The 22,964-nt window shown below is 38.9% G+C and overlaps 1 protein-coding gene across 1 annotated transcript in view; it reads right to left on the bottom strand.

Annotated features, from left to right (window-relative positions):
- NUP210L (nucleoporin 210 like) overlaps window positions 1–22,907 on the bottom strand; it is an 86,798-nt gene extending 63,891 nt beyond the window's left edge. Inside the window, exons 1-10 of the mRNA XM_019919378.3 lie at window positions 21,783–22,907; window positions 20,135–20,271; window positions 13,560–13,691; window positions 12,592–12,685; window positions 11,887–12,037; window positions 9,928–10,060; window positions 8,875–9,033; window positions 4,248–4,316; window positions 3,529–3,635; window positions 2,726–2,866 (exon numbers count right to left, since the gene is read on the bottom strand). Coding sequence (XP_019774937.1) covers window positions 2,726–2,866; window positions 3,529–3,635; window positions 4,248–4,316; window positions 8,875–9,033; window positions 9,928–10,060; window positions 11,887–12,037; window positions 12,592–12,685; window positions 13,560–13,691; window positions 20,135–20,271; window positions 21,783–21,979 — 1,320 coding nt within the window. The 5' untranslated portion in view covers window positions 21,980–22,907. The remainder of the gene's footprint in view (window positions 1–2,725; window positions 2,867–3,528; window positions 3,636–4,247; window positions 4,317–8,874; window positions 9,034–9,927; window positions 10,061–11,886; window positions 12,038–12,591; window positions 12,686–13,559; window positions 13,692–20,134; window positions 20,272–21,782) is intronic.
- Window positions 22,908–22,964: the final 57 nt, after the last annotated feature.

Here is a 22,964-nt window from a genome sequence, read left to right as displayed (position 1 = left end):
ACACATAAATATCAGTTGTACTTCTATACATTAGCAATAAACAAACTAGAAAGGTAAATTAAGAAAAAAATTCATTACAATATCATCAAAAAAGAATAAACTACTTAGGAATAAATTCAACCAAGGAGGTGCAGGACTTGTACACTGAAGACTACAAAATATTGCTTAAATAAATTAAAGACAATCTGAATAAATGGAAAGACATCCCATGTTCACGTATTGCAAGACCTAATATTGTTAAGATTGCAACACTCTCAAAAGTGATCTACAGGGCTTCCCTGTAGATCTGGTGGCACAGTGGTTGAGAATCCACCTGCCAATGCAGGGGACACCGGTTTGATCCCTGGTCCGGGAAGATCCCACATCCCACATCCCACATGCCGCAGGGCAACTAAGGGCAGGGCAACTAAGCCTGTGTGCCGCAACTACTGAGCCTGTGGTCTAGAGCCCAAGAGCCACAACTACTGAGCCTATGTGCCACAAGTACTGAAGCCCATGTGCCTAGAGCCCGTGCTGTGGAACAAGAGAAGCCACCGCAATAAGAAACTCACGCACCTCAACGAAGAGTAGCCCCTGCTCACCACAATAGAAAGAAAAGCCCACGTGCAAAAACGAAGACCCAACACAGCCAAAAATAAATAAATAAATAAATAAAGGAGTAAGGGTGAGCTCAGATTTTAAAACATAACATTTTTTAAAAGCAGGATTGGTGGGATTGAAGAATAATTGCAGAATAGAGTCAAACTGCCAGAAATACCATAACAATGGATTTTAAAAATCACTGTGTGTTAAATATTGTTAAAAAACTGGATATATTTTAATACTGAATATAGATCTATACCTGACCATAACTAATCCAAACACCATTCATTCATTTAACAAATACTTATTTGTATCAAATGTATGTTTAGTCACTCAGATGTTAGGGCAACAGCTGTGAAAACAGTAGGCATAATCTTTGCCCTCAAAGTTTATAATCTGATGAAAGAAGCAAATAATAACAATAAACTACGATGAATATTTTGATCTGAGAAGTTCAGGGAGCTCTAAGAACATATGAAAGGTGAAAACATGCCTGAGGAACCAACGTTAAGCTAGCCTTGTGCATTGAGTAGGGAGAAAGGGTTGTAGACAAAAGGAATTATATTTGTTTATAAAAAATGAAAATAAAATAGAGGCAAAAAGAGACATTTTTTAGAAACTGAAAGTTCAGTATGGCTGAAACATAAGAGAGGAAGCGTGACAAGACCTGAGGTTGGAGAAGTTGTCAGGGGCCAATCATATAGAGTCACAAACTCAAACGCCTACAGGTATCAGGTAGATATTATAAACAGGTTTATTAAGCTGAATATAAAATAACAGGGAATGGCAGGAAACACAGCAGGCTGAAAAGTATAGTCTAAATGTTGTAGCCACTATCTCTTCCAGCTAATCACTGTCAGATTTTCATATAATCTAGAGAATCAGAAATCTTGGATTTTATTTGAAATTTCCCAATTAAAAAGAAACTTACACACCTAAATAAAAAACAAGATTACAAACCAAGATAGTCTGCAGGCCACCAGATTGTGATCTCTGTCATAGAAGGTCCTATAAAACTACATTAAGAAGTTTAAACTTTACCGTAAAATCAATGGGAAGCCACCAAAGGAATTTAAATAGTAAATACATAATAATTTTTGTAGTTTTTGGAATATCATTCTAGCCACGGACAATACTGGAGGTCAGAATATCAGTTTAGAAGCTACTGTGAAAGTCTAGGTGAAAGACAGCAATGTCTTCTTCATCTAGTAAGAAATGGGTTTGAGAGACATTTAGAAGAACTGACATGGCATTCAATAATGTACTGAATGTAGAAGGTGAAGGAGAAGGCAGAGTCAAGGGTGACTCTTGGGATTTTGTCTTAAACAGCTGGGCAAAAGGATCACTGGAGAAAAAGTAGGTTTGGGAGAGGGAAACAAATTTGACAGACAGTTAAAAATCAGATACTTACACATTTTAGACGCATTAGAAACAGATTCATTCCTTATCCCTTTACCTTGTAACTCCATTTCTGTTATTATACCATAAGAAAATTAACCAAAAGGAATAAGAATTATACGAAGATACACAGTTATGCCATTTACAAAGTAAAAAAACTGTTAAAAATGCAAAAGTTCAAAGTTGGTGGCATGGTTGAACAATTGGCATATTAACCCTTTGGATTTTTAGAATAGAAAGTACTCCTATGTGGACCTGATGACACAAGGAAACGTGCACATGAAATAATTTTTTTTTTTTTTTTTTTTTTTTGTGGTACACGGGCCTCTCACTGTTGTGGCCTCTCGTTGTGGAGCACAGGCTCCGGACGTGCAGGCTCAGCGGCCATGGCTCACGGGCCCAGCCGCTCCGTGGCATGTGGGATCTTCCCGGACCGGGGCACGAACCCGTGTCCCCTGCATCGGCAGGCAGACTCTCAACCACTGCACCACCACGGAAGCCCTGAAATAATTTTTAAAGGACCCTCAAATGACATACATACACAATGACCACAAATGCAGATATATGCATTAACAGAAATTGGAACAGAAAATTTGTAGAGGTATAAACTACTAAGTGTACTGTTTATTAGTTTATTTTGTGAAAGATAAAGGTGGGATATGCCATATATGTGCTTGCAAATCAACAAGTCAGGCAAGTCTGGTCAGTGTTCTCAGGATTCAAAGACCATCCTTTTAATTCCTACCTGGTAAATGATGGAAGTCAGGGATGCATTTATCATGACCACACCATGTTTCAGGGCTTTCACTACATTGTAAGATCCATTCACAGTAGTCAGCTGCTCTTCAAAATACTCTCTTGGGAATTGGTACATAATCCTGAGATTCTGAAAATCAGCCCAAAATCAACACAAACCTGAAGACATGCTTTTTCCCTAAAGCCATCTTAATCCCAAAGCATTAAAAAAAAAAGTGTGGCTATGCATTCTGGGGGTTAAAGAAACAAAAACAAAATCTTTGCTCTCCCTCACCAAATTCTAAGTTGGAAAGATGTCATTTTAAAATGGTACTAGTTTTTGAAAGATCCATTAATGGCAAGTAATCAAAAATAGGAAGAGTCGAAGCTTATATAAATTTTAGTGTAATCTGTGCTATTCCATAAATTGACAGTTCTCAGGGGAAAAAAAAATGGACACTGGAGAGTGACTACAACACTTCACATTTAATGGTCACACTATTACTCTCACCACTATAAAACTCTGGTGACCATCTCTGAAATGAAGTTGTAAAATGAGGATTCCCTCCAAAGTGTTATCATTGGTGTCAACTTCATCTCTCTTCTATAATTCTAACCAGATTATATCTTTTACTTCTGGTTTAGCATTCCTCAAGGATAGAACTATTTAATAATAATAATAATAAAGTAGTAACTTGCATTTTCAAAGGTAAAATCTGGAAGCAAAAGAAAAAAAGTCTTCCTAGCCAAAAAGATTGCCCACTCAAGGAGTTATCCTTAAAGGGGCTAGAAAAATACAAAAGAGAGACTCACATCTGAAATATAGACTTTTGTGCTGCTTTTATCAAATACTTCTACTGTAATAACATACACCTGCCCCACCTCTAGACTCCAACGGTCTCCAGGTTGGACTGTGAAACCTGTACACAAATCAAGAAACAAAAGTATTAGAAGAGGCCAACATTTTTCTACAATGAATTTAAAAATACAAACTTTAAAAAGCCATTTAAAGAGCAAAACTCAATAATAGGTGGAGATGGTTTCCAAAGTAGATCCTTTAGTTGCCTCTATAAAATTGTATAATAATTTGGGGTTCCAAAGATCCTGGCTTAACTTAGCTCATCTCAGGTATAAAGGAAACACTCTCACTTATATCTGTATATAAATGCCACTCCACCCCCAAACCAACAATTTTGCTCATTTCTGATATGTCAGGCAAGATTTCAGCTGATTTCAGTCAGATTCATTGTTTCATATGGCTTAAGGACATTAGATTTCTTTTTTCCTTGTATAAAGTCTCTTTTTCTAACCCAACGTTGTATTACATGGAGCTTCATGTTTTACAACAATGTTTCAAGATGTTTTACTCTTGCAGATAGCATTTAACCAAAACAATGTGAGAAAACATGTCAAGTAAGGTTGAATTTGAAATTAGTTAAGTCTCAAAATGAAGCACTCTAGTCTTTAATGCACTCATTTCAGTGAAATACTTTAAGTTATTCAGCTTTCTGAAAATTATTATCTAAAAATACCTAGAAATCCAGGCTCTACAACATATATGGTGCAATTTGGGAGTCCAGACAAAGATCGCATATGGACATCTTAATTTTTGCTTAAGGAAATTGTATGAGCTAGTTGGGTGGAAAGAGAAATATGAGTTACCAAAAATAAATAAATAAGCCCACAAATGAAAGCAAATAAAAATTCTATCTTTTATTATCCACTGGAAAGCAAAACTTAAATGTGTATATTCCGAGAAAAATCTGAGGGCTCAGCAATCACAGGAATCAGGTATTCTTGAATTTCAAATATGAGGAAGATGAAATGAGAGAAAAAAGATCATGCTCCATGTTTTTAATATTCATTTAGCTGTGGAACTCTTTCCTCCTGCAAAATTCTTACATAGGAGCCCATTATGGAAAGCAGGACAAAGTGGCATTGCCCTGGCTAAAGAAATGGTCAGTGGTGGATGGAGAGGGAGGGAGAGGCATGACTTGCCATCCAGCCCAGCAACTTGCCTTGGGCTCTGCAGACAGTTTTAAAAATCACTAGTTGATTTTCTATTATCTGTGGCAATTCTTTAATACCAAAATGTTTTCTCTTTGCCACCAAAGATACTTCTAGGTCACACATCATACTACCCATTATTCCCTTTCGTTAAATTTTAGCAGGAGACTTCCCTGGTGGTCCAGTGGTTAAGAATCCACCTTCCAATGCAGGGGACTCGGGTTCGAGCCCTGGTCGGGGAACTAAGATCCCACATGCCGCGGGGCAACTAAGCCTAGGTCGCCATAACTACTGAGCCCATGCGCTCTGGAGCCCCTGCGCTGCAACAAAGAGCCCGCCCTCCGCAACTAAGACCCGACGTAGCTAAAGAAGTAAATAATTTTTAAAAATTTTTGCAGAAATAAAAATTTATTCTGTTAGCCTATACACAATCTAATTAGTAACGTATTTTCCTCTCAAAAATATACTACATCCAAAAGCTAAGAAGAAATTGTTTCTGCTCTGAGAAATATACTTCTGAAACGACTTAATGGAAAACACTCATTATTTCAAAGTACACTAATTTAGAAGTTCTATTAATTCAGTCATGCACTAGGCTATAGTTTAGCACTACATTATCTATAGTGATAATGAAAGCAAAATATTTAATCTATTTCAGGGATCAAACTTTTAAAGCTGTCCCAGTACTCCAAATGAGCTACTAATATACATACAATTGATATAATTAAAATTACTTTTTATCTATTCATTAGAGCAAATCTTTTAAACACTGTAGGCAACTCTGTGCCAATCTAGGTTTGGTTTTGCTTATGTACTGTATTCATAAAATATAAAAGCTAGAAGGAATTCAGGAGTACATCATTCCTTTCGCTTTTACAGACAAGGAAACGGATCTCGATAGGTCTCTACACCAGTTCATTCCTCCATTATCAGAATAAGATATCTTCCTTTCACCTAATCCTTCCATCTGTTCTGAATCTCATTTTCTCTTGCCCCACAGAAATCTTACTCCATCAGCTGGCCTTCTTTTCTTCCACATCTCTGTCATCTCTCTGTTTAACTTATAGACATATTCAAGTTTCTCTTAACTTAAAAAAGTTCTCATGCCTTTTTCAAAGTTCTACCTTTTTGCCTCCTTCTTTTTAAAGCCAAGCTGTTTTTATTGAAAAAGTGATCCAAGACTTACTGGTTACTACAGTCTTTCAGTCTTTATCTTAGTCTTTATCTCTGCCTATTTCACCTGAGGAACATTCTCTTTGTAAATTCCTCACTTGGTTATCATGAAACCTCTCTCCTGGTTTTCCTACTACTTTTTTTTTTTTAAGATTTTTTTGATGTGGAACATTTTTAAACTCTTTATTGAATTTGTTACAATATTGCTTCTGTTTTATGTTTTGGTTTTTTGTCTGCGAGGCACGTGGGATCTTAGCTCCCCGACCAGGGATAGAACCCATACCCCCTGCACTGGAAGGTGAAGTCTTAACCACTGGACCGCCAGAGAAATCCCTCCTACTACTTTTTATATTTTATTTATTTATTTATTTATTTGGTTGTGCTGGGTCTTAGTTGTGGCAGGCGGCTCATTAGTTGTGGCATGCGAACTCTTACTTGCGGCATGCATGTGGGATCTAATTCCCTGACCAGAGATCGAACCTGGGCCCCCTGCAGTGGGAGCACGGAGTCTTATCCACTGCGCCACTAGGGAAGTCCCCTTCCTACTACTTTTTTTGTTGTTGTTAATTTTTTTTTTTTAATTTTTATTTTTGTCTGTGCTGGGTCTTTGTTGTTGCACGCGGGCTTTTCTCTAGTTGTGGTGAGCAGGGGCTACTCTTCGTTGTGGTGCACGGGCTTCTCATTGCAGTGGCTTCTCTCGTTGTGGAGCATGGGCTCTAGGTGTGTGGGCTTCAGTAGTTGCAGCACACGGGCTCAGTAGTTGCGGCATGTGAGCTCCAGAGCATGCGGGCTTCAGTAGTTGTGGCTTGCGGGCTCAGCAGTTGTGGCTCTCAGGCTCTAGAGCACAGGCTCAGTTGTTCCGTGGCATGTGGGATCTTCCGGGACCAGGGCTCCAACCTGTGTCCCCTGCATTGGCAGGCAGATTCTTAACCACTGCGCCACCAGGGAAGTCCCCTCCTACTACTTTTTAAACATTCTTTCTGGGCCTCCTTAAAGTCCCTCCTCTTCCATATGAACCTTACAAGCTAACATTCCACAGTTCTGTCTTCAGCTCTCTTCTCCTCTCACTCTGTATATTCTCCCTAGGTGATTTTGTCTACAACAACAGCTTCAACTATCACCTGGCTATAAACTGATAACTTTCAAATATCTGTCTTCATCTTGAATCTTTCTCCTCCAGATGCATTTCTGCTTGGATGTCTATCCCACAGATACTTCAAGTTAACATGTGAAAAACTAAACTAGTTTCCTTTTCCCTTAAACCTGCTCCTTCTTTTATATTACCCATCTCTATGAACAACGGTACCACCAGCCACCCTAAGGCAGGTGCTGGAACAAACTATGAATAGTCACCATCCATGTCAAGAGATAAATGTAGTATATTTTAATAGTTACTACTTTGAAATAAATAACGATATGAACTGAGAATATGAAAAAAAAATCATGGTAAGTCTGCCTGGGGAATTCAGGGTAGTGCCTGACACACAGCTGGGGCTCAGTAGGTATCAAATGTCTTAGTTTACTTTGTAGGTACTATTGTATTTGTTCACAAATGTCCTAGGCACCTTAAAATGACTAGAGAACAAACAACTTTGAACCAAACCTCTCCTGAGTGTTTTAGACAAATAATATAATCAGCTAATTAACAAATACTATTCTACAAGAAATACTGTACCTTTCAAGACTGATAGGTTCTTACTCAGAGTTAAGCCTACTAAGCCCTACATAATTACTCCCTCTCCTACTCTATTACCTCTTCTGCTACTTTCCCCTTATTCTCTGCACTCAGCAGCAGTGTCTTCCTTGCTCTTCTGTAAACATGCCAAACATGCTTCTGCTTCAGAACCTTTGCAATTGCTATTTCCTCTTCCTGGAGCTCTTTCACCCAGATATCTGTATGGTTCATTGCTCTGATGTGGCCTTATCAGAGAGGATTTCCCTAACTACCCTGAGTAAAATAGTCTGTATGCTTAGCATAGAGCAATGTTGAACATATAGTAGAAATATAATAGATATTTGCTGAATAAATTAAGTTATTTGAGATTCAAAGATTCAAAAATAGGAAATATTTCAATATCAAACACTGAGAATTTTATGAATTTCCTGAAAATTTCAGTTTTCTGAGAATTTTAATCTTTATACTGTTTTGTTTTCATTGACTGTAGTAGAGCTCTATGTATCTCTCTTTGTTCAATCTTACAGAGCAGGTTTAGTGAATTTTTTAAAATTTTATTTATTTATTTTTGGCTGCACTGGGTCTTCATTGCTGCACGTGGGCTTTCTATAGTTGTGTCGAGTGGGGGCTGCTTTTTGTTGCGGTGCGCGGGCTTCTCATTGTGGTGGCTTCTCTTGCCGTGGAGCACGGGCTTTAGGCACGCGGGCTTCAGTAGTTGTGGCACACGGGCTCAGTAGTTGTGGCTTGCGGGCTCTAGAGAGCAGGCTCAGTAGATGTGGTGCCCAGGCTTAGTTGCTCCACGGCATGTGGGATCTTCCTGGACCAGGGCTCGAACCTGTGTCCCCTGCATTGGCAGGCGGATTCTTAACCACTGCACCACCAGGGAAGCCCAAGTTTAGTGAATTTTTAAAAATTACTCTCAATTTAACAAATATTAATTAAGTAGCCACTTCAGACAATACCATCTTTTCTCAATTATTCATGTGAAAATAGGAAAGAACAAATTAAATAACATTTACACAAGTTCCTCCAAACTGTTTTCCCCAGTCTCCTATTTATAATTTGATTGAGGTTGCACATACGCTCTGAAGTCAACAGGTTCCAAGTTCCAACTACTCTTCTGTACCTACCCTTTGTTAGAAATTATGACAAAAATAATTTATAGTGCTTTGTTAAAAATAGAACCTATAGAAAATAAATGTAGTAGTATTATAATCATGCTTAACTAATTATTTTACCAAGGAACATGTATAGCATGCTCAAGGAAATATAGATTGGCAGCGAAAACTTGAGCAAAAGGATACTTTTATGGATAAAGACAAGGTTAGCGTGGCCCAGTTGGACAGCAGTCACCATGGCTGTTTTCTCATCCAGTAAAGCCACTTTCCCAGGAAGAGACATATTACATGAAACTCTGTGGTTTTGCAATTCCAGTGTATAATGTTCCAGGGGAAATTTCACCTCTGTAAGACATGAAAGATACATAAATGTAACGAGGGCAGCCATTCCAACGGACAATGGTGTATTGTTGGATTATAAGAGGAAGCAGGTCTAAATAAGAGTACAATCTGCTTTTAATTTCCCTCACTACGATGAATTTCTACACGTAGCCATTTTGAGGAGAATACTATATGAGTTTATTGTTGGTATTGCTTATATTCTTAAAACTCAGTGAACTGAGAGTAGGAGGCGGGATCCTCACTAAAGTAAGTAAAGGACTAATGTTAATGGAGCAAATGCACACTTTATAAATTCAGTGGGAATTTGGGGGTCAGTAGAGTATTAAGTTTTTTAGTTAATGAACTGAGTTTCTCAATAAACACCTTTTGCAAAGATCATTCAAGTCCCTTCTGGTAAAGTTTCTTCACTTGCCCTCTAAAAGCTACTAAACTTTTGGTTGTTGTTTTAATAGACAATTCAGATGTGTATGGGCACTGAAGCTAAGCAGCATTAGCCGGTTTAAGACATGGAGACTATCTCTGCTCAGTATTAGCTCAAGTACAGCAATTAAGGGATATAGCTAACAATGCAGGGGTTAGAGGAACTGACACCACCCCCCACTCCCTGATCACCATGCAGTTGAAAATCCGCATATTAGTCAATCCTCCGTAACCCCAGTTCTGCACTCATGCACTCAGCCAACCACGCGTCGTGTAGTACTGTAGTATTTATTGAAGAAAATCCGTGTATAAGTGGACCTGCACAGTTCAAACCCATGTTGTTCAAGGGTAAACTGTACTTGATCACAAAATCTAAAGACAGAAAGAAGTATTTTGCATACATAATGTGGAGTTGCTTCTCTTGTCAGCAGAAAGGATTTGGGAAATGTTAGTCTTAGGAAAAGATAAGATATTTACCTGTCATTCTTCCCTGAACCATTTTTGCAACTCGATATTTAATATATGCTCCTACTAAGAGATAAATATCATGGGATGGTATAAGAAATATATTCTCCAAAACAAGCAGACGTATCAATGCTGCTGCCACTTTCTAAAAGAAGAAGGAAAAAAACACAAAGTTTCCATAGGCAAAATCCTCAAGGTCATCTTCCTCATTAAAGTTTACTTTTAATAAGTTTCTTCTAAAATATTTTATCAAGATTTAAAAAATGCTTTCTTAATCACAGATCATAATTTCAGTTAGCCTTAAAAAGTGATCATGGGACTTCCCTGGTGGCGCAGTAGTTAAGAATCTGCCTGCCAATGCAGGGGACATGGGTTCGAGCCGTGGTCTGGGAAGATGCCACATGCTGTGGAGTAACTAAACCTGTGTGCCACAACTACTGAGTCTGTGCTCTAGAGCCCACGAGCCACAACTACTGAAGCCCGCGCACCTAGAACCTGCACACCTAGAGCCTGTGCTCCGCAACAAGAGAAGCCACCGCGATGAGAAGCCCGAGCACTGCAAGGAAGAGTAGCCCCCGCTTGCAGCAACTAGAGAAAGCCCGTGCGCAGCAACAAAGACCAAACACAGCCAGAAAAAAATAAATTAATTAATTTTTAAAAAGTGATCATGTCAGCTCGGTGCTTTGTGACCACCTAGAGGGGTGGGATAGGGAGGATGGGAGGGAGGGAGATGCAAGAGGGAAGAGATATTGGAACATATGTATATGTATAACTGATTCACTTTGTTATAAAGCAGAAACTAACACACCATTGTAAAGCAATTATACTCCAATAAGGATGTTAAAAAAAAAGTGATCATGAATATTAATACTATATTAACTTTCTAAGTCACTCAAACAAAGAATAGAAAATGACAAGCTTTCTAAAGGAGAAGAGTAGGTAAATAAAAAGGCACTATGCTAAAATGGAAAAAGGTAAGACTTAACGGTATGCCATGGAAACTCTTTTTTTTTTTTTTTTGCGGTACGCGGGCCTCTCACTGTTGTGGCCTCTCCCATTGCGGAGCACAGGCTCAGCGGCCATGGCTCACGGACCCAGCCGCTCCATGGCATGTGGGATCTTCCCGGACCGGGGCACGAACCCATGTCCCCTGCATCGGCAGGTGGACTCTCAACCACTGCGCCACCAGGGAAGCCCCATGGAAACTCTTTTAACCAACTTCCAGTGAACTGAATTAGATTAAGTTACTCTATATCCCTTGTTGAACGTATTGATTCTTGTGAAGGCTTACCCAATACAAGGTTAATAGGCTGCTCTCTAGATGTCCACACATCTTCCTGCCACTTGAATTAGACGCTTACCAAAATGACATTTGTTTTTCCCAACCCTGTTTATGTCAGTTGCACTTTTAATTATAATTACATTAAAAAACAATTATATGAAAAGAGTTGTTTCTATAAAAATTTAAATGTTTTGAAAAGAAGTTAAAGGTAAGCTGCTAAAATGTACTGCTATCAAATTAGGTGTAGGTGAGAAATGTAAAAGACTGGGGGAAAATCCTTGAAAAATATAGAATCCTGCACTCAAATTGTTTCACAAATGTGTAATTTTTCACTTGACCATAAAATAAAATGAAAAATGAAAAAAAAAGAAACTAGAAGCTGTAATTTATGCAAGAACCAGTATGTATATTTCTAACCAGCGAACTCACAGCCAAAGTTCTTGGACCTACACTTCAAAGCATTGGTGAATAAAATGCAGTTACATGTTTTAAGAGAAAATGTCAGTTGTAATTGGGTAATAACATGTTTAAGGAAGACAAGTTTGGAAAAAATGTTTATCCATTTCAAATGACTTTTTCAATTGGCCCAAATCATATCAGGTTAGAAGGCTTCTACTAAGAAAAACATAAAAACTATGTATTCCATAGGCAAGACTATTAAATGAAAGTTTATAGCACAAACATTTTACCTTATAGAATGGTTCAGAAATTCGAACTTTTACAACAGCAGCACCAGTTCTAATTCCAGACACCAAAATCATATCTCCTTGTTTCTCTTCCTTTTCCATCTCAGCTATATACACAGGGGGAGAATATTCTGCTTCAGAGTATTTCAAAATCCTAAAGAGATAAAATAAGGTTTGTTTCTAGTAAATTAATGAGTCTTCTTCCAAAAGGCTCTGAGAGACTTTAAACATAATCTCTTCAATGTCTATATAGTGTCAAAAGTTTTAAATTTCCACCTGGACTAGATAGAAGAAAAATACTTAATATGCTTCTGGCTAAAACTGTTGTAGGACTAAAACTTGCATTGTCTGAGAGCTATTACTTGGTACTGAAGACAAAACTTCATACTATTATCCACTCACTGTATTTCGGCATGCATAGATAGCTTGAACAATAAAACTGGCAGAAGATACACCTGACAAATAATTGTACAGTCCTGAGCTCATGAACTCTTCTGCAGTGGCTCAAATTAAACTATTATAAAGATACCTAAATCCATGCCATATGTCATTCTACCAAAGACATTTCCCCCTGATAAATTTATCTGTTCCAAAAAGTTCCAGATAGAAAGATTATCAAAGCCCACACAAATGACTGCTCTTCAGTGTGGTACCCAAAGGCAGATGTCTCCTTCAAAGTCAGATGGTTATGTTTGATTTCAAGGTTACCTAATTTTGCTAGACAGTTCTTCTCTTGCTGATTCATTATCCTGGGCAATGCTCCACTCAAAAGTCATCCCTGCCAAACTACTAAAAGTATTTCCTGTAGAGCAAGCCAAAAGCAGACAAGACAGAATCACATATTCAAAAATATTCAGGTATCTTTAACAAGAAAGGGAAACCTAACTAGAAAATTATTTTTAGGCTTCTTTCATTAACAAATAGAAGCACTATCATTAATGAATTAAAACACAAATACCAGGAAGACCCCTACACGAACAATGTAAGTACTGTTGTTGTATAAGCCTTCTAAAAGTGAAAAGGACTCTGATTAAATTCTGGTTGACAAAATTATGGCACTCTTTCTGTTCCTTTCGACATAAAGGCCACCTTATAGTCTACCTCAGGGTTGAAAGGTATCTCTAAATCCTGATCCCTTCAATGAAAATTTTTATATAAACTAGAGTTGAATATTTCTAATACCTTAAGTTTTCAGATTTATAAAAATCACTCTTTACTAGTTTACAAAGAAAGAAGCAATGCATTTAAATGTTCTTTTTTTTACATATTACATTAATATAGTATATTAAAAGCATGTAAAATCAGTCTCAAGAAAGATAAACTTAAAATTATAAAACTTTTTCACAGGTTTACATTTAATTTTCCTGGCCTATGGAAAGTAGACTGATCAAAACAGAGCTAAAAATAAATTCCAAAAAGTGTTCTTAATTGTTGATCTAGGGACCATTAAAACTCAGTGGCAGAATCTGGATTTTAATTAGGAAATTTTAATGAAAGTATGTAGCTAATACATCATACCATACTCAGAATTATTAATTCCTCATGTACATGAACTTCATATGAGAAAATAAATATTATTTCCAGTCTACTTTTATCTCTCAAATTGCTGTTTCCAAATGCTAAACACAAAGGTGTTTATTCTATTTAATTTTGTTGAATCCTTTGACATTCTTTACCTTCAGCATCCAATGCCCTCACCATCAGTTCCAGTGGTGAATCATCTACGTAGAGTTCCCGGGTTCGAGATATAATTTCAATGCTGTCTATCACATCAACCTTAACATCACAGCGCAGTTCATGGTCAGTCACTACAATGAACCCCAAAACTGAGAATTTAGTTCAACAGGTCATGAATCTTTTAAATGTCTCATACACTCAGGAGCTTATTCTAAATACTAAGAAAAAGAAAGGTTGTAACAGTTCCTTTCAACCTGTGGAAGAAAACAGCATAGCAACAAAATATAAAGGCATCTGTTTACAAAAAGAGACACTAGACGAGTGATTCCCAAATACTGATCTATAATGATGTTTTCATTCATCCATGGAAAAATGAGAAAAAATAAGAATTTTAAAACAGTAATAAAATTAAATATATTCACTTCAAAGGAATATACTTTATCCTTACATTCTATATTACTTTTTAAAAATTTTGTTTATTTATTTATTTATTCATTTTTAGCTGTGTTGGGTCTTTGCTGCTGCCTGTGGGCTTTTTCTAGTTGCGGTGAGCCGGGGCTACTCTTCACTGCTGTGCGCAGGCTTCTCATCACGGTGGCTTCTCTTGCTGCCGAGCACGGGCTCTAGGCACGCAGGCTTCAGTAGTTGTGGCACACGGGCTTAGCTGCTCCATGGCACGTGGGATCTTCCCAGACCAGGGCTCCAACCCGTGTCCCCTGCATTGGCAGGAGGATTCTTAACCACTGCGCCACCAGGGAAGTCCCTGTATATTACTTTTGAAGTGTTAAAAAAAATTTTTTTAACGAAATTATGGTAAGAGTAGATTTTTAAAATATATTTAATTAGGAAAGTAAGAGGGTGGCAACCATATGTCAGTCCTGCCTGCCAATAAATTTTTCTCTCTCACTTTCTTTCATTTTTTATTTTTCTGGACCGTGAGATTAAAAAACCTGAGAATCAGGGGCTTCCCTGGTGGCGCAGTGGTTAAGAATCCGCCTGCCAATGCAGGGGACATGGGTTGGAGCCCTGGTCCAGGAAGATCCCACATCCCGCGGAGCAACTAAGCCCGTGCGCCACAACTACTGAGCCTGCGCTCTAGAGCCCGAGCGCCACAACTACTGAAGCCTGCGTGCCTAGAGCCCGTGCTCCACAACAAGAGAAGCCACTGCAATGAGAAGCCCCTACTCGCCGCAACTAGAGAAAGCCCGTGCCCAGCAACGAAGACCCAACACAGCCAAAAAAAAAAAAAAAAAAAAGTGAGGAAGGCGACTTCCGTTGTGGTCCAGTGGTTAAGAATCTGCCTTCCAATGCAGAGGACGCGGGTTCGATCCCTGGTCGGGGAAGTACGATCCACGCGCGGCGGGGCAACTATGGCTGTGCGCAGCAACTACTGAGCCTGCACGCTCCAGAGCCCACGCGTGCCACAACTAGAGAGAAGCCTGTGCGCCGCCACAAAGATCCAACACAGCCAAAATAAATAAATAAAATAAAGATGTTTTTAAAAAAAAGATAAGTGAGGAAGGAATGAGGGAAAGAGAAAATCACCATTAGAACTCTACAGTAATAACTGCTACAGTCAAGATTCATAGATAAATGCAAAAACTAGTGGATGAAACTTTAAAGAGAAACAGGATATATCAAAGTATCTCCCCCAAATACTTATTAGTTACTGTGGTGGTATTTAATGTATGTCCACAAATTCTTTGACACACCTCCCTCCAGGAGGTGAAGATTAATTTCTCTTCCTCTGAATGAACTGAAATTAGTGATCATTTTTAATGAACAGCATATGGAGAGAGAAAAATGGTAACTTTACAGTAGATAAACCTGATAGGCATTACCTTAACCAAGTGATCAAGGTTAAAATCACTAGTGATAAGTCATGTTGACATCATGTATCCCCTGATATAATGCAATAAGAAGGTTTCTTCACTTCTGAGGTTTTCCTTCTAAAAATCTATAACAAAAAAAGTGTCAAGGTCATGAAAGACAAAGAAAGGCTGAGAAACTGTCACAGATCAGAGGAGACTAAGGTAAGATAACAATTTAGTTTAGTAATGTGGTATCTTGGAGTGAATCCTAGAGCAGAAAAAGGACATTAGTGGAACATTAGGGGAGACTGGGTGAAGGGTATATGGGAAATCTTTGTACTATCTTTGCATCTCTTCTGTAAATCTAAAATTATTTTAAAATAAAATGTTTTAAAAATTAAATTAATCTTCTACTTGACTAACATTTAACTGAAGGGACTTCCCTGGTGGCTCAGTGGTTAAGAATCCACCTGCCAATGCAGGGGACACGGGTTTGAGCCCTGGTCTGGGAAGATTCCACATGTTGAGGAGCAACTAAGCCCGTGTGCCACAACTACTGAGCCTGTGCTCTAGAGCCTGTGAGCCACAACTACTGAAGCCCGCACGCCTAGAGCCCGTGCTCTGCAACGAGAAGCCACCACAATGAGAAGTCCACAACAAAGAGTGGCTCCCTCTCACCACAACTAGAGAAAGCCTGTGTGCAGCAACGAAGACCCCACACAGCCAAAAATAAATAATCACTTAATTTAAAAAAAAATTTAACTGAAGAGCAGAACCTGAAATTAAAAGAATTGAAGACCAAGATATGAGACCTATGGACAAGAATCAAGAGAAGTTGAAATCTCACAGAATCTGCTAGTAGAATATACCATTAAGGAAATCTTCCAGGGATGGCAAAGGAAGGAAAGAAGGGTGAGCTTAAATAATATACACCAGATAATCAGGCATTGGATAATACAGCATCAATAAAATGTGAAATTAAATTCTTCTGTGGAGAAATGTGAAGCAGCTGTGAACTTACATAAATAATATGAAAAACCTTGTGTACATAATGCCTATCCATCTGACTACTTCAGTAGCAGAAAGCTTTTCAATATAGGGCCATTGACCATAAAGAAAAAAAAATTACCTTGTATGATTTATAAATAAATTTAGAGTGATTAGGAGAAATATCAAACATTTAACTTACCTGTTTTTAAAGATAAAAAGAAACAAATAACTTTAGTAAATAATATAATGAATATTCTTATTTACATGTCCATATTACTTCAGGTTCATACAGTAATGAGGTAATAAAGAAAAATTTATGAGGCAGAGACGAGGAGAGGTGATCCAGGAAGAAGGAAGGAGAAAAAAATAAGAGAATGAAGCCAAGACTGAGAGAACCAAAGGGATGCAGTGCCAGAGGCAAAACAGAGGGAGCAGAAATAACAAATATTTCTGCTCTGATTCTCATATTTATCCTAGCTTCCAAATCAACTCCTCTTGATTTTATGATTACAACACACTGCAGCAAATAAGTATTTACTGAACGTTAACCACATGCTGAGCACAGTGTGAAACGTACTGATCACCCCATTCTACTCTCTCCACCGAAATCATCCAATTGTCCAAACCCTTTCTTCATCCTCCATGTGAGCTTTTTTACCTAAAATTATACCCTCATCTCCAAACTCCTCTACCTGTTCTGTACCTAAGGTTGAAAATCTAGATATCCCACTACAAAGAGACATATTCATAGACTACCTCTGGAAGGATACAGAAAAGTGGTTGTCTCTTGGAGAAATGAGATTAGAGATTTACTTTTAACTATATAAACTTTTATATATATATATTTTTATAACCTTTTATATTCTTTAAAGATTTTACTAAAGGGAGGTAACACCTAGTCAAAACAAAACAAACAAAAAATCAAAAGAAATCTGGCACTCTTACCAAATAGAATATGCCCACCTTGTCTCTCACCTCTATCCATTTTCTCTGTCATAACCACTAATTTTCTTTACTACACTATCACCAAAAACATCATAATCAAAATCCTAAGCACCTAAACACCAATGGAGTGCTTAAATCTTTTAACCCTTACAGAAGCCTTATAGTTAGTAGGCAATTCAATAAATATTTGTCAAACAAATGAACAGTTTCTCTTAAAGCATGCTCTTCCCTTTCAAAATGTCCCTTCCCCCACCTCCCATTTCACAGTACCAGTTCCCATTCAGATGAGAATGCACCTGGTAGGACACCAAGACTGCCATTCATTACTGGGAGTCTCCATCACCTATGTACACAATTGTATTAATAGCAAAATTGGGAAAGTTGATTTGAAAGATATTTAACTTTGGAATATTTACAAGTCAGATGAAACAAAGCTGAGAGCCAGATTTGACATTTTCCCTAGCAATTGTGTGAATGAATCTTTCAATATCAGAATGAATTCATGTAGTTAAGAGTAATTACATTAAAAATAGCATATGTGACCAAAGCAATGCTTTTTTTCTGACTCTGGTATCCTTCTCTATCTATTGTAGCTGCCCTGCATGATATGGTCCTCAAAGATTCTCATTTTTGAGATCTCATAGTTCATTGATTCTAAGACACTCATTTTTTTGACATTTTAACATCTCTGAAATTGGGATTTTATAACTGATGACATCTTAGAATTGTCAGCCAGGCAGCAGTCATGACATAGTTGTCATTGAATGCATATGTGAGAACTTTAAAAGGGCTAACATCAAACTTGCAGAATGGGTATTAGTAGTTGGAAGAAAACATGGTGAGCAATGGTGGAGCACTCTTTTTCCCTTGGAACCAAATGGTTAAAGAGACAGGGTGGGAAAGGTGGTGACTCAGATGTGCTAGGAACCTTTTCAAAGCTGGAGACAAAAACAGACCAGCTCTATATAATTGCAAAGCCAACTCATGAGCCCAATTAATACCTTTTAGGTGGTTTTGGTTTTAAGTGATTCTTTTAAGAAATGCTATGTCACTAACAGTCTTGATGGCACAAAGGACAATGTTGTGGGGATAAACACAGACGCTGATGATTCCCAGTCAAAAAGTGATTCAGATGAGGCAAAATGTTAAATTTGTCTTAGGAATATTTTATCCAGTTAATTTTATTTATATTTTCCTTTTTATCAGGCATGAGAGTGATACATAATAAAAATAACCATCTAAGTCAAAGAGTTCTTCAGTAGGTATAAAGTAAGAATTCTAAGTGAAGAAAAGCATAGTTTAGTTGGCAATGTTGTTCTTTCATAGTGGTACATTAAAAATAGCTTTACAATAGATGGCATCTTCAATAATAAGAAATATGGTATACCAAACATCTTGAATTTCTCTTTAAGAATATAGTATAGATATATAACTTATCAAAATATTTAAAAGCCATACATTGGGACTTCCCTGGTGGCGAGGTGGGTGAGAATCCACCTGCCAATGCAGGGGACATGGGTTCGATCCCTGGTCCAGGAAGATGCCTCATGCCTCAGAGCAACTAAGCCCGTGCGCCACAACTACTGAGCCCCCGTGCTGAAACTACTGAAGACCGTGAGCCTAGAGCCTGTGTTCCACAACAAGAGAAGCCACCACAGTGAGAAGCCTGCCCACCGCAACAAAGAGTAGCCCCTGCTCGACGCAACTAGAGAAAGCCCACGCACAGCAATGAAGACCCGATGCAGCCAAATATAAATAAATGAAAAAAATAAGTAAATAAAAATAAAAGCCATACAGATATTTCTGGCCTATCAATATGACAATATCAAGTGCCAGAAACTCAGGAATACAAAGAGCCCTGCTCTGATTTTGGATACAAATAGCATTTCTCTTTTTAAAATTTAATTAAATTAAATTAATTAATTAATTTTTTGGCTGCATTGGGTCTTCGTTGTGGCACGCGGGCTTTCTCTAGTTGCGGCGAGCAGGAGCTACTCTTCATTGTGGTGCACGGTCTTCTCATTGCGGTGGCTTCTCTTGTTGCGGAGCACAGGCTCTAGGTGCGTGGGCTTCAGTAGTTGTGGCACACGGGTCCAGTAGTCGTGGCTCACGGGCTCTAGAGCGCAGGCTCAGTAGTTGTGGCCCACGGGCTTAGTTGCTCCGCAGCAGGTGTGGATCTTCCCGGAGCAGGGCTTGAACCTATGTCCCCTGCATTGGCAGGCGGATTCCCAACCACTGTGCCACCAGCGAAGTTCCACAAATAGCATTTCTTAAGCTGCTCTGGTCTAAAATAGACTAGTGCAGTGCTTCCCAAACTTTAGTCTGTATGAGAATCACCTGGAGAGCTTGTTCAAAATACAGATCTCTGGGTTCACTCCAGAGATTCTGATACAGCAGATCTAAGGTGGGGCCTGAGAATTTACATTTCTAACAAGCTCCCAGGTGATGCTTATGATGCAGATGCTAGATTCATAGATGACACTTTGAGAAGTACTAGTTTTTATACTGCCTTTTGCCTCACTCAAGACCAACCTCAGACCTTAACACCCAAGATAGCTCTGATAAATAGTTCCTTCCTTTCACCACTGATTCAAACAACCAGTTTCCACTCTGTATCAGGCACCATGCCAGGGGCTGGATGTATCAAAAAAAAAAAGAAAAGAAAAAAAAGAAAAAAAATCACAGAATAGGATGTCAAAATTGCAGGAATCCTTTTTTCTACCTCTTATCATTTGAAGCCAACACCGTCTCTGTTAACCATCTATAAAAGATATCAGATTATTCTATTCTTGATGAACTGTTACATAGTGTGTTTTGTCTCAACATACCTATCTCTCGAGCAAGAATAATACTGCTGAGGCGTATTGGTTGGGTAGATTCAGCAATGAGCACAGCTTTTTGGGAACATAAGGTGCCATTTTCATATAAAGGCTCAACAGTTACTGCATCATGATGGGTGGAATGCCTGCCAGAATAAAATACTTAAGAGTATGAAATAAGAATGTGGGTTAAAATTAACTTTTGGTATAACATAGATTCCTATAGTTTTTCCATGTTACATACTACCAGGTGTATTTAAATGATTCTTTAAAATAGAAACATTGCTTAGGGACACAAGATTTAAGTGGGAGAGGCTGATCAGAACATTTTCCAGTGATCCCTTGTGCCAAGTTACATTCCTCCCTCAATATTTAAAATAAGATTTTTACTTTCTTCCCTCAGTATGTAAAAATAGGATTGATGTTGTTTTTCCAAAAATGAGAGACCTGGCTTCTCACACTCTGAGGAATGAATTTCCTCTGATCCTAGAAATTGGGCTGCTGCTTTCTAAGGTGGAAATGTTGCCCAATTATGAGGTGTGAGTCCAACTCAAAATACAATTTTAAAAATCATTAATATTTTTAGATGGATGGAAGGAATGGCTTTCAATGCTAGATTCATGCCTTCCATCATCCTCAGTCAGGAAATAAATCACACTGGACCATCACATAAGCCTGATTCCCTTGTACTTCCTCATAAAATGCGAGGTGAACTTCTTACACTCTGGACAAACCTTAGTGCTTCTCTTAAGTGATGGTAAAGGGAAATCTACTCCAGTTAGGATGAGCCCTCTGATACTTTGGAATCCACTTCCGTTAGGTTCCCTCACACCTTAGGAAACCACACCACCTATGTTTGGGTCCTCTCACACCAGAAAATCATGTCTTTCCACCCCCAGTCAGAAAGTCATCCCCCCAGAGTTGATTACCCCAAAGTTGAGTGTACACTTTGAGAGTACTCTCATATAAGGGGGGAAACATAATATTACAGGCAGATCTCATCTCCACCCAAAATACATCTTCTCATATTACAAGAAGTTTATACTTCATGGTGTCTATGCCTCAATTCATTCATCTTTAAGATGGGAATAATAATACTTCATAAGACTGTAAAAACCGAATGAGTTAACACATGCAAAGTGCTTAGTTAAGTATGCAATAATTAGTTGTGTTTTTACACTGAAAACCCCACCTTATTTAGTTTGTAGAGAACTCACAACCTAAGCCTCTCTAGCCCCTCAATAAATTTCCTCACACCTTGGGAACTTCCTCTCTAGCTGTTTACACTGAAGGTTCTTCGCATTGGGTAGCCATCAATGCCTGAGGCCTCCAACACAGGGCTTCCTTGCGCCCTGACAGCTGTTCACACAGTGACTACCCCTCCCAACACACAATAAGAAGGCCACTTACACACCCTAACTGCTCATATAAGGCCCCACACATAAGCTGAAGACATCCCACACAACGAGGACAGGCCACTTCAGGAGGGCTGGCCACTGCACTCCCACTGACACCCCACTCCCAGCCCCTACGGGCAAGGGGCTCTTCAGGCCGAGTGACCACAAAGCATTCCTGTGGCGTCTTCGGTTGAGGAACCCCTCCCATTCTTCCTGGGTGGCGTTGGGGGTGCATACCCTCGTGACCCTCTACCCCTCACCAAGTGTAACAGCCCCGCTGCGCCTCCAGCAGGAAAGGAACCCGGCCTGGCTCCCGGCCAAAGGGCAATAACACCTGTGGCACGTTAAGTTTGTTGGCCAGGGTTCCAAGCAAAAAGAGAAGCAGCAACAGGAGGCGCTGCAGAGGAAAGCAAAACAGCCCGTCGCTTCGGGGCCCGGGTGATCCAACAGCCTTCATGGCAACTGCCAGCTCTCGGTTCCCGCTCAACTACAGCCGCGCCCTCAGCCCCAACGTCAGCCAATCCGCAGGCGTGACGTCATCAGGAGGCGGGCCTTCGTTCTGCGGGGAATTATGGGAATGTTTTCATGAAGCGCTCCAGCAAGCCGTTATGGAAACTTTAAGGCACATACCCAGCTACCCACTTAAAAGGCTACTTTCTTAAATATTGAGTGGCAGATTTTTTTAATAGTAAAGAACAAGCAGAGCAGTCTAAAAAAATAGTCTCTCACAGCTAAATTTCTCCTTCTGTTGCCTACTACGTTTGGCTCCTAGAGCAACTCCCTGCCCCCCCTTTTTTTGGCAATAATTTCCAGTCAGCATTGGCCCATACATATAAACGGAAAAAATGTTCCAGTCTCTAGTATAAACAGCTGGACGTTGTCAAGGAAGCTGTCATTTTTACTAGGAAGTCCGTTTCATGTCCAGCCTCAAGGCCAGAGTGCAGGAAATGCCAGGCACTGGCGTCTCACAGGCAGCTTAGAAAGCTATCCACTCACGCTGCCTGTTAAGCAAATACTCTGAGAGCACCTCTTGTTAAATTGTTTTCTCCAAATATCCAACAGAGTATCAGCTCGAAGCCTGTCTCAGGACGGTTTACTAAAACCACAAATGTATAGGAGTACGTAATCCGTGTCATATATTGTTGAAGTTGTTTAGGGAGCAGAGCCTAATAAATCCAGGATTTATAAGAAAGAATCAATACAGTTATAAAGGAAATGTATAGCTCACCCTGAAGACGCCAGTGTTAAGGTCCAGCACATAAATATTTCTAATCTTCACATTTACCCTAACAATACATATTATCTTTATTTTACAGATAATGAAACTAAATAACTGACATCAGAATACACAACTAGGGATCTGAGAGCTGAGTTCTGACCCCAGTTTTGGTCACCTTCCAAAATGTGTGCTCTACATCAAATCCTGTTGCTTCCACCCACAA

The sequence above is a fragment of the Tursiops truncatus genome, chromosome 1 (assembly GCF_011762595.2).
Source record: "Tursiops truncatus isolate mTurTru1 chromosome 1, mTurTru1.mat.Y, whole genome shotgun sequence".
In the NCBI taxonomy this organism is placed as follows: Eukaryota; Metazoa; Chordata; class Mammalia; order Artiodactyla; family Delphinidae; genus Tursiops; species Tursiops truncatus.
The sequence above is the reverse complement of the archived record's forward strand: the minus strand, read 5'-3'. Positions and strand labels throughout refer to the sequence as shown.